At 56.1% G+C, this 12,093-nt stretch overlaps 1 protein-coding gene across 1 annotated transcript in view; it reads right to left on the bottom strand.

Moving 5' to 3' along the window:
- Positions 1 to 822: 822 nt before the first annotated feature.
- Positions 823 to 12,093, bottom strand: part of ST8SIA2 (ST8 alpha-N-acetyl-neuraminide alpha-2,8-sialyltransferase 2) — a 49,988-nt gene continuing 38,717 nt past the window's right edge. The window contains exons 5-6 of the mRNA XM_011357276.2: positions 9,150 to 9,443; positions 823 to 1,244 (exon numbers count right to left, since the gene is read on the bottom strand). Coding sequence (XP_011355578.1) covers positions 959 to 1,244; positions 9,150 to 9,443 — 580 coding nt within the window. The 3' untranslated portion in view covers positions 823 to 958. The remainder of the gene's footprint in view (positions 1,245 to 9,149; positions 9,444 to 12,093) is intronic.

Below are 12,093 nucleotides of genomic sequence, written 5' to 3'. Positions count from 1 at the left end.
ATCGCTCAGGTGACATTCTACCAGGGCAGGAAGGGTGCCGACCCTGAGGGTGTCATCCCGGGGTCCCTTCCTCCTTGGCGGACTCAGGCTGCTTTAGAGAACACCCGCCACAAACACATTTGAACACTCTTCTGCCTTGTTTTGGGGTGCAGGGCTGACCCTCTGGTGGAAGGTCGTACTTTTTCAAAGATGCCATCCGGAACCCGCTCCCCCCCACCCCCCCACCAGTTCTGCTGTGTCCTCTGCCTGTGCCGTCCCAGGCTCTAGGTGGTTCTCCCCAAGCCAGAGTATGAACTGTCCGTCATGTCTTCTCTAGCCTTCTCTCTGTTGCCATGGAGACCCTTCTGGCACAGGCGGCTCAATCACGGTACATCCCTTGGGCAGTTAAAGTCTTAGTTCGTGGAAAGGCCCTCATCTCCGACGTGGCCCCCGCTTCTCGGTGTCCTTATGTTCCTTTGCTCAGCGGACCGCTCCAACCTCCGTCTCTTCCGTGAACAGCACCATTTTGGGCTCGGGTCAAATTGTCCCCTCTGGGTCTCAGCTCACCCGGAATCCACATTTCTCAGAGGCCTGGGGCGGCCGCCACTCTATCCATCCATGAGCCCAAAGATCCCTCCAGCCCAAGGAGGCAGCTTGTCGTCCAAAGTCATGGGACTGGCTTCTTTTCATGCCGAGTCCTTCTGCCCCCAAAGGTGGACCGAGTCTGAATTCTGGTGGGTTCTCCACACCTTCTTCCTGTGGCTTATCTGCCTAATGCTAGATGAACACCACACAGTTATAAATACTCAGGTCAATATATATATGCAGATATAGATATATATATTCTGGTCACTGTTTTACACTTTAACAAAGAAAACCACTAGCCTGCTTGTTCTATATTTTGCGCCACCCCGACTCCCATCTGCCCGTGGTGTAGCTGGCAGGAAATGTGAGCCACTGAGTCCCCCCAGGCGCCCAATTACGTGGCCCCGTCGCACTGGCCGACAGTCAGTTTCAAAGCCCCCTGCTCGTGCAGGCTCTTCAGGGCCTTGAATTCCAAGGGCATGGTGTGGGGGCTGGCCTGGGAGGTGTAGCCGTACTTGAGGCTGTCGTAGTAGTGGTACTTGACGGGGTTCTGGTTCTGATCGAGCGGGAAGGGCCAGAAGCCGTAGAGGTAGATCTGGTTGCAGAAACGTGTGGCCAGGGTATACATCAAGAGGCCGGTGGTGGGTCTTTTGATGTGGACTTTGTTGGTCAGCCAGTATCTGAAAAAAGGGAGAAAATACAGGTGACAAAAGAAACAAGCAAACAAACAAACAACAACAACAACAAAACCCCCATGAGTTTGTGAATTATCCTTTCCAGGCAGAGAGAAACGTTCTCCTACCCCACAGCCTGCCTCCTGCCACTCTGGGACCTGTGGAGACCACTCGAGTGACTGATCCCAGGTCCCCTTCACAGAGGACTGACGGCCACCACTTATTAAGCAGTGGAGCTGCCCCTTATGCCACGAGCTTTCACACTCACGACTTAATGAAAATAAGACACGAGATTGTAGTAGATCGATGTGGATGCAGAAATGAGGCTCAGAGACTGAAAGTGGCAGGGCCAGGACTCTCCTCCAAGACTTTCTGATTTCGAGTCCATGTTCGTTCCCCTTCGTAATGCCATCTAAACAGGGGAGTGTGGCCGGTCTCGTGGACTGCATAGGACTACCCCCACGTCACCACCTGCTTAGTCCCAGTTGATACACAGGAGGCATGGTGCAGCTGGCAGGGGGTGGGGCGCTCGATGCTCTAGTTGGGGCTCATCAGAGAAGAAGCCCTCTCTTAGACCAACTCAGTCCTCACCACGCTCAGTGAGGCTAAGCTGGGCTTGGGAGGAGCCTGGGGGCAAAGGCAGGGAGAGAGCACAGAGAAAGATGAGCCCAGAAGAGCGGCGGCTGCTGCTACGTTCCTCCCATGCTTGCCAGCAAAGCGCTCATCCGCCGTGGCTTAACCACCTCCAGTGACAGGGGGCTCACCCCCTCACGAGCTGGTCCGGTGCATTATCAGCTCTGGCTTAGTCGTTCTCAGCCTTGGCTGCACGCCGGAGCCACCTGGAGCTTTAGGAAGACCGATGCCTGGGTCCTACCTCCAGGTGCAGCCTGCACGTGGATTTTTAAAATTCCCCCAGCCTCCCCACCGCCAAGTAATTCAACTATTTAGCCAAGGCTATGAACCTCGGGTTCTGCCAAAAGAACCCAAGAATGAGGCATATTTGGATAGAAAGAGGGAAAAAATAGTGAGCGTATGGAATAGTCACAGAGCGTTAAAGACGATTGGGCCTGGAGAGCTCGTCCAGCCCCGTGGCCTGGCAGGGATGCACCTGAGTGAGCTGGGGGTCGGGCCGTGTGTAAGGAAAGCTGACACCTGGCCTTGGCATTGCCAGGGCAGTAGGGAGGGGCGGAGACTGTGGCATCAAAGGGGTACCCAGTATGGTGGTGTCAGAGTTTCTGATTTTTTTCCGAGTAACAGAAATCCGGATTTTTAGGGCAAATTTTCTAGATTTTTTTAAATGTCGACAACTCATTTTTAAAAGCTCTAAAAACACCATGTGAGGCCTTTTGGGGTGAGTCAAACAGACCACGCCTGTGGTCACCCACGGGTGCCCCCTTTCAGACACGGGGGTCCAGGGTGACTTCCCGTTGGGAGGCAAACTTCTCGTGCAGCTGGTTAGACAGAGCTGGTAACATGCAGCCTCCCCACACCCGACCCCCGGGCCGATTTCACCCCACAGCGACCCTGGGACCGTCAGGGCTGGGAGTGAGCTGGCCGCAGCCGCTAGCGGCCCCACCCAGGGGCACACGAACCCCCGGCAGCGTCTCCGTATGACAGTGTCTCCATAGGATGGCATCTCACCGACTGTTCAGTCCCTGAGCCAATTCAAATCAAGCCCCAGCTCAGGCCGTGTGGCATCTCAGGGATTCGTGGCTGGTCTGTTTTCTGAGAGGAGGCCTTAGCCGGGGGAGGCTTGCAGAAATGAATTTCTTTGCAGGCTGTCAGAGCTGTGGCCGGAGAGGGGGAGGGGGGCTTTGTTCAGTGGCGAACCATCCAAGGAGCTCGTAGGTGAGGCCGAGGTCACACAGACACACGCCGTGCCCTCCCCGGTGACGTGTTTTTCCCCGTCGTGTCCCTTTGGCGAACCCTTTTTTTCTCCCCCCCCCCGCCCCCCCCGAGAACTGAGCGCGTGCGTCACGTCTTCCCGGAGATGTTCCCTTTGCTCCGCCCTCTTCTCCTCCAGCTCATACCGACTCAGGCCCTTCCGCCGGGGTCGTCACGAGCTGCGTTTCTACTTCTCCCCCGGGGCCTACAATCCGTGACCCCGCGAGTTGGTCTCCCACACGGAACTAGGCTGCAGTCTCCTTGGGAGCAGGCGCCGTGCCCTCCCCTCCTGTGTAGGGAGTTCGAAGGCAGCTGGCTCAGTGCCCAGTGCAGCCAAGGCGCTGTGACAGACAGGAGCACGGAACAAATGCTCCTCATGCGTCTCCCAGTGTCCCTCGTCACTGGGCTGGGGGTCACGCGACCAGTCCCGGCCAGTGGGCTTGGACAGGGACTGTGTCCCCATGCTTTCGCGTCCCCTGCCTTGGAGAACATCAAAGCCGCTTATGACAGCCATTCAGGTCAGCCTGAGACGGACGAGTCCCAGATCCCAGAGTCACTGGTTGGAAGAGAGCCCCTGCCAACCGACGTCAGTCACTCTGCAGGGAGGAGAGAGGGCCTTCGGGGGTGCTGAACCGCGAGGGGGCCGTGGCTTGCTGTCGAAGCGTAGCACCGAACTGATCCCCCCGGCTTCTCCTGCTCTCCGCAAACGTTTGACTCAGAGGGAATCGAAAACTGGGAGCTGCAGCAAAGGAGAGAGGAGGAAGCCAGGCGGGCAGCTCGGTGGCGGTGGCCGGCCGGGGCAGAAATAGAAAACGCCCCACCTCTCGCACCCGGCGCCAGGCTTTTCACCCAGAACCGCTCAGCTCACGGGGAAAGGTGTTAATAGCAGACGAGGCTGCAGAATAAAGCGAGACGCCGGTGGCATGGAGGAGCCCACTTATTTCCTGGTCCGCCTGCCCAGGTAAACAAGAGCTCCTGGGAGGCGTCTGACAGGAGCAGGGGGCACCGTTTAATGAGCAGCTTGCAACGGAGGCTGGCTGAGTCACGCGGGAACGAGTCTCTCCATTGCCTTTATGCCTCGGCCGTCGCACCGGCCAATTTAGAGCCTGCGTGCCCGGCCGACTTGCCGGCGGTTTCTTCCCCTAGGATCACAGCTGGGTGTTAAAACACTATCCCATTTTGCCTTCGCAAACGAGGTTAGCCGGGTACATCTGGGGCCCTGTATCGATGATGTCCCTTTAGTATCCCAGGCTCGAGATTTTAATTAGAAGGCAGAGTAATTTCAAAGAAGGCAGTAATTATTTTTCAAATCGGTTACCCCGATTGCCAAGATGACTAAGCACTCTGTTTGATGAGAACGGACAGCAATAAACGAGGATTGCCAAAATCATCTCGAAAGCACATTGGTCCTTCCTTCTTCCTGAATTCCTGGGCTCGGTATGTGGCAGGAACGGTGGCTGCCAACGCTGGGAAAAGGGACCCAGAGCGTTTTCTCCGAGGAGCGAAAAGTCTTTTGTTGGGTACAGCTTATTTCGTCTTAAGGAGCGGCACTGCCTTACGGGGGGGCTGTCAGGGGATGCTTGGTGACCCTGTGCAAGATCAGCGACAAAGCCAGCAACGGAACTCTCGGGCTCCTGGTCTCCCATCATCCCCGTCAGCAGCCTTGACCCTGATCTGCGGCTCCACAACCCATTGCCGTCCTTTCCTCGGGACCCTGTTCTGGACTTTGGGGACATCTCAGGCCAGGGTGCCTCGCTCTGCGGGAAAGGAGAGCTGGGGGGGGCGTCGCCCTGCAGATGCCTGAGGCCGATCCCAGGTCCCCAGGCTTCCATGCTTACTCCAGCCAGTGCTCTAACCTCAGGTCTGACCATGCCACCAAACGACTCCTGGACGCTACAGGATAACAACATCTCACGGCCTCAGGCGGGCCAGAGGAGCCCTCGAGGTCTGGGCCTGAAATCCCTCCCACCACCGGGCAGGCACAGCTACACTCTGGTTTTAGTGTAACTATGGTTACACGAGGGTTGCACACGGAAGAACATCTTGGTTTCTTCCGCGACATCACCGCCTCCCACGTCTCCTGGCCGACAGCTCCTTCTCATGGCCTCAGCTCCAAAGTCACTTCCTGCAGGAAGCCTTCCCGGAACTTCCCCGAGGGTTCTGTGTCCCGTATAGTGTCCTTTCCCAGTCACAGTATTTATCACGTTACTCTGTAATTACTCGCTCCCTTGTCTTTCTCCTCCCTCGTAATTTAAAATCCTGTGAGCAAGAGGATCGGCTTCTATATAGCTTCAGATCCTAGCAGAGCACGTGCGCAAAGAGGCACCGCTTCACAAATCTTTACTTAATGAAGCAATGAATGAAAAAGAGCGAGCAGAGGCTAGGGGCTCCCTCTGGGGGCACTGGCAGGAGAGGTGAAGGAGGCTGGCCTCACTCTCAACCTTTCGAGGCGGCTGCCGGGTCTGCATATGTGAGAGGCAGGCAAACAGCCATCCAGACAGCCTGTTGCCAAATGAAAAACGGAGAAAACATGATGGAGGTTCCTTGAGGGGTTCCTTCCACTCCAGTTGGCCCCCCAGGTTGTCGAGAGAACTGCTGCTCACCCAGGTCCAGCAGAGATCCAGCAAGAACATTTCTGGGGGGCTTGAACCTTCTGGCTGGATTTTGGAATTCAACCTAACGCCACTCCCACCAGAAAAATTATACTCAACCTCATTCATAATTAAAGGAACCCAATTTCAAACAACGATCAGATGCCATCTTCCCCTGGATTGGCAAAAATAAACACCTGTTGCTAATACCCCACGTTGGTGAGGTTAGGGGAAATCAGGCATTTTCAATACTCATAGGCAGGCGTGTAACTTGGAAACATCTATAAAAATTAACAACGCATAGATATCCGTCTTTCCTTTTAGCAGTGACACGTCTGAAAATCAGACACGCACGTGCGTGCAGGTGTCAGCACGAGACGTTCACTGTAGTGCTGGTCACGCTTGCGAAGGATGGGAACACCTGTGACGCCTCCCCGATGGTTTCTGCTGCCCATGAACTCTGGTGCAGACTCAGTGGTAGGCTAGGCAGCTGCGAAGAACGAGCTGGTGCCTGTCGATAGGGGATCACTTCCTGAGTTTAGCAAGGCGTAGTGCTTAAAACGTGCTCCCCCCACCGATACTCAACAGGGCCTGCTTTGCTGATCATCTGCTCCAGCCCTGGAGGAGATGCCCGCTGGGTCAGTGCCATCCTGCGGCCTTGGCTCAGCCCTCCTGGTGCCTAATTAAGCACCGATTCACAGGCCTCCTCTGCACCAGGCCTGTGGGCTGGGCAGCTGAATGGGCCTCCTTTCCTGCTCGAGGGCCGCCCTGTCCTCTTCGTGGGTCACCGTGGTTGTAACTGAATCAGAGCCATCCACTGCCAGTTGCTGACCACCGTTTCCCACTCCTCACAGCCATGCTCGATTGCCTGGGTGTTCCTCCCCTCGGCTGCTCACCGCCCTTGCCAGCAGCCAGCCAGGGCACTGTGCCACTCTGCAGGCCTGCAGGGCCAGAAGTCCCCTGCAAGAGCTGCCCGGGCTGGGGCAGGGGCTGCCAAGAGCTGAAGGGCAGGCCTTCTGCTCGGCGACTCCGCACCACCCTGCCAGCTCCCTGCAAGGCTCGGGCCAGAGCTCTGTCCCAGACGAGCCAGGTTCTTGAGGGTACGTGCTGGCTAGAGACTCTCCTAGCACAAGGCTCATCGGATCAAAGGATCCGAGTAGGAAAGGCGGCTAGAGCTAGCCCAAATGTTATGGGTCGAATTGGGTCCCCTCGAAGTTCACGCGTCGAAGTCATATGTTGTTTAGGCCACCCAGCCTGTGGTACCTTGTCACAGCAGCTCTAGCAAACTGATACAGCAATTCTGTGTGGTACGGATGGATTTCCCGCTCCACGGCCCAGCAAGGGGCATTCACTGCCGCCTGGACATCCCCAAGGAGGCTGACGTCCTAAGGGGCAACCCAGCTCATTTCGGGTGATCTTCACTTATTGGGAGGTTCTGCCCGGTGTCCAGATTACACCTGACTCCCTGTCAATCTTCCCTCAGCCCTCGTTCTGTACCCGGAGCCTCCCAGGCCAAATCCGTGAGCCCCGCCAGGACAGACGCCTTGTGTTATGGATTTTTGCGCAGCCCCGAATCCCTTCGCCGAACCAAGGAAGATTGCTCTCACACTCCTCGGAGACGTCTTCCCTTCCTCGACCTTCCAGCTTTTGAATTTCTCTGCCACTCTGGTCCCTCTCCAGCCTGATAACCCCGAGTGTGATTTTTCCCAGTGGGATTTGACCGGGGAGAGTAAAACAAGGCCATCGCGGACCTCCCTGCCTCTCAAAGATGTTACACGCCCAGCACTGTGATCTGAGATCGCACGGCCGTTTGAGCGACCGCACGCCTGCTGACGGCTGGTACTGCTCAGCTCTCCGTTCGGTTGTTCAGCAACCTAAGTACAGAACCTTGCGTTTGTCCACACTAAATTTCTTCCTCTTCGATTAGCTCATGGCGTCAGCCTGTCGAAAGGAATTTGCCTTCGATCGACTCCGAAGCCCTACCAGACCCTGGACCCTATAAGAAGAACCAGTGGCTCCAGAGAGGGCGAGGGCCGAGGCTCACGAAATCCCGTTCAATCCATCCCCTCGCTCCCCGTGGTACAAGCAGAGACCAGCCCCACTCGCCTTCCTTGCAGCGTCCCCCGCAAGGGAAGATGGTACGATCTCGGGATGAAGAGCCTGTTTGTTTAAAGGGCTTATTACTGGTGCTTAATGCTATTTTGACAGATAAAAGTGAGTTAATTATAGCTGGAAATAGCTCCAGCTGCACGCATTTCTTCCAGGTGGTTGCCCATTCCCCGCCAAGGGACCTTTTCTCTCTTTACCAAAGGGCAGCCCTTCCCTCTCTCTTAGCCCTGCTGACCCCCAAACCATGTAGCGCTTCCTCTTTCTAGGAAGAAACAGCATTTGAGGAACGGATCCTATATCCATCAGTGGGGTTGCCGTGGCCGCCCCCCTCGGGGACGGGGATGAAGTGAAGGATGCTGAAGGGAGTCTGGACAGGTCACCCTCCAGGATGGGGGGTGTGGCCTCAGGGAGGCCTATGTCCACACAGGCATCGCTCTGTTCTATCAGCCATGAGTGTGGCTGCCTTTTATTAAATGCATCTCTAGGTCTTTCTTGGGTAGGTTTCTGTGTGCATATCCACCCAAACGAGACCAGTGCTGGACACGGGCTTTGGTGTCCCCTTTATGAGAACCAGAGTCCTTTGTGGTGACTCAGAGGGCTTCCCAGGGTCACTCTGAGTCACGCTAAGGCCTGAGTGAAGAGCGTTCCAGTGTCCCTTGGTCACTGGGGAGGCTGCACAGTGGGTTCCCTCGCGTCCCTGGAGTAGGACTGTGAACCACCCTGTGGTTGGATGGACATCTGGCTACAGGGCTTGGCCCCAAGCTGGGAGGTCAGGAGTGGGTGGGGTGTATTTATAACAGGCATCTCAAACTTAATAAGCCCCCAAAGAACTCTCTTCCTCAGCACCCCAAACATGCAGGGGCCTCTCCTGGGCTCTCCTCCCACAGAAAACGGTACCACTGTCCCTCCGTTTGCTCAGGCTTTGATCCTCCCAGTCATCCTGGATTCTTCTCTTTCCCTCGCTCCGCGAGGTCCTTAAACAGACCCCATCAGCCAGGCCTGCTGCCTCTACTCCAAACTTGATAGCACATCTGACCAAACTGTCCTGGTCTAAGCCCCACGATCTTTCCTGCTTGGACCATTGCCACAGCTCCCCAGCAAGTGTTCCTGCTTCCCTTCCTGGCGCCCCCTTACGGTTTATCCTCAACACGGCGCTCCAGGCAGGCACTACCGGGTGGTCAAAATCGTCATGCCAGGGTGGAGACGCTTCCGGGCAGGGGATGTTGCTGGCCAGGCAGCGTCCCCACGCGGTGACAGCGCCCTTGCCTGGATCGGGGTGGGGGGGGGGGTGGTGGTGCGGAGGGCGCGGGGGAGGGAGGCCGCTCACCCGCGGACGGCGTGCAGCAGGCGCAGGGAGGGGTACGCGGTGCGCACGTCGACGCGGTGCTTCAGGATGAGCTCGTGGACCCACTCGACGCGCTCCTTGCCGCCCCGGGCCATGAAGGCGGGGATCCACAGGATGCTGCCATTGAGGCTGTGCAGCCGCTGCAGCAGCTTCTCCCGCCACGTGGCATTGACCAAGTCCTCGAAGGCCCGCTGGATGACCGAGGGGTTCATGGTCACCAGGTCTGTCTTGAGCCCCACATCCCGGGCGTATTCCTGCACGGGGGCCAGGTTGCACCTGCCGGAGAAAAAGGCTGCTTGTATTTTTCCCGCGTCGACCCCTTTCCCGCTCCTGCCTTCCTCCGCGGCCCCGAACACGGAGGGCATCTTCCCCCACTCGCCGGCCCCTCCTGTCGACCTTTCTCCTTCTGCTCCTGCCACACGTCTCCTGGGCGTTAACATGGGGATGGCGGATGCCTGCCTCCTGGCCTTCGCTGTTTAGCAGAGGAGAAAGCAAGCCAGGGAGCCAGCCCGCCCTCTGCCCAGAAGATGACCGCGCTAGTGGTCGGTGCGATCTGGCCACACGGGGTGACAGAGTGAGGGCTCCGCAGGCACACTCCTAGGTTCAGAAGCCTCTCTGCCTGCTCAATCCTTTCTGCCTCTCTGGGCTTCCTGAGAGCTTCCCCCGGCTAAGGAATAGCCACAGTAGTTTCCTCAGCGATGACGGTGAGCACAACAGCACCCCTCCCAGGAAGAGAAGGGGTCCCCACACACCCAGTTCTTAGAACACTGCAGGGCCACAGTGAGAACTCGATAAATGTTATTATGGGAAGGTGGTCTTCCTGGAGGTGGTGACCATCTAGAAAGATGGATGAGCAGAAGTCCATTAGTGGAAAAAGGCATATTAGGGAAGCATTTCTCCAGCTTGCCGGGTCAAAAGAATCACCCTAAGGACTTGAGAAAAATACAGATTCCCCAGGTCTGTCACCCGGAGATCCAGATTCAACAGGCGAGCCTAGGAATTGATACGTTTTATTTTTACAGGTTCTTTAGGCGAGTCTTATAACCAGGCAGTTTAGAAAACATCACACTGTGGCATTTTAGGTGCAAGAAATGTGTCCGGGGGCACAGAGGCGGCAGGCAGTGTGGGTATGCTGGGGAAGGCGAGTGCTTTGGTCTGACGGGAGTATGTCGTGTGGAGGAGATGCGGCCGGGGAGGCACCCGGGGTGAATGGTCACAGGGTCTGTGTGTCAGAGACTCGGTTCCGAAAGCAGTAGGGAGCCACCGAAGGTTCTTGAGCAGAAGAGTGACTGGACAGGTTTGCATTTTAAGACCACGGTTGGACAGCGATAAGGGGAAGTAAGTTGTGGTATGTGTTTTGGGGTGGGGGGGGGATGGAACTGGGTATCGGAGGGCAAGTCCGCAGGTGAGACGCGGCAGCCTGCGCCACGGCCTTCCCCGGCCCAAACTAGCAGCGTGACCTCTGACTCTCTGTACCTCAATTTTCCTCACTGTAAAAGCCAGGATGAAATAAATAGTACACTCCTGACAGGGTCGTCGTGACAGATAAATAAGTTAATAAGCATGGAGCACGTAGAACTGTACCTGGCACATACTAAGTGCCCAGTCACATTGAGCAATGATGAGAACAGTGCTGGTTTATCTGTGCTAGGGCATCTGTTCGTACGACTCTCCCTGTGAAAGGTGCGCGTGCGTGAACACGATGAAGTTTTATTCCCCGAGCATCTGGAACTCGACTCTGGACACCTATGGCCCTGAGTGAGGCAGGCTCCTCAAACCTGGCATTGCAGGCTCATGGGGACCTGGTGGACACCAGCCATTCCGTCTGGCCCCAATTCCCAGCAGCACCTAATACAACCTGTGAGTGGTCAAGCGCATTGTAGTCAAGCGACCTCCGCTACCCATGAATCTGCTGCTGGCCACACTGCAGGCCTGGCTGCGTAAGTGTCCAAAAATGAAAATGTTGGCCAGAATCCGCCTGCCGTCACCTCTGGAAATGCCTGGGGCGGGATAGCTCACTGCATATATGTATGACAACCAGGTCAGAAGGCCACTCTCCATGCTGCCTGGCACCCCAGGAGGTGATCGGACCCCATCTGGTGGCTTTTACCCTCTTCCCCAATCTTTAACCTTGAACCCCCTACCCCACCCTAACCTTGCGCCTTCTCTGGGATTCAGTCAGAGAAACCTGCCATACTTTCTTCCCCCTTCTCCCTCCCTCCCTCCCTCCCTCAATTTTTGACTAGAGAGCTTTGAGCAGTGGGGGCTGAGCCATTGGATAAGCCAGACAGACAGAACCTGGCAAAAAATGACAACACTAAAACCCGTTTTAGTTGGGCTGCCAGGTGCAGTGACTCTTCAATCCCGGCGGACACAGGAGTAAACACACGGTCTAGTCCCACGTCCCGAGGTTCAGGGAGCTCTGGGATAAGGCCACTTCTCAAAGCCCCCACGCACGGCTCTCTGTGCCTCAGACAGTCCCCAGCAGAAACATGAGATGTGGAATGTGTCCTGCCGGGGCCGGAGGACTGTTTGGGATGAAACTCGAGGCTCCGCGCGCCCTACTTTTGACCAGGGGACAGCGAGGCCTTGTTTCTGAGTCTGTCTGGGTTGGGGGTCAGGTGTCAGGGCCCTGGGAAACTGTGTCCAAGTGTGTCCCCAGGCGACTGAAAAATGAGAGATGATATTTCAGCGAGAATCATAGTCGAGTACAAAACCCGTTTTTCTCTGTTGCTCTCTCACTTCCCAGATTTTGACTCCAGGATATAAAGTTACTGGCAGAGTATGACTTTCCAGAATACTTGAAAGAGTTTTGCAAACTCTCCGGCCAGCCCAGGAGATTCTCTTACTAACCTTTTATAGCAGGCTCTATCCCGGGGTCAGTAAACTTTTTCTGTAAAGGGTCAGATAAATATTTTAGGCTTTG

The sequence above is a fragment of the Pteropus vampyrus genome, unplaced genomic scaffold, assembly GCF_000151845.1.
Source record: "Pteropus vampyrus isolate Shadow unplaced genomic scaffold, Pvam_2.0 Scaffold34, whole genome shotgun sequence".
NCBI lineage: Eukaryota > Metazoa > Chordata > Mammalia > Chiroptera > Pteropodidae > Pteropus > Pteropus vampyrus.
This window is presented reverse-complemented; position numbering and strand designations above follow the sequence as displayed.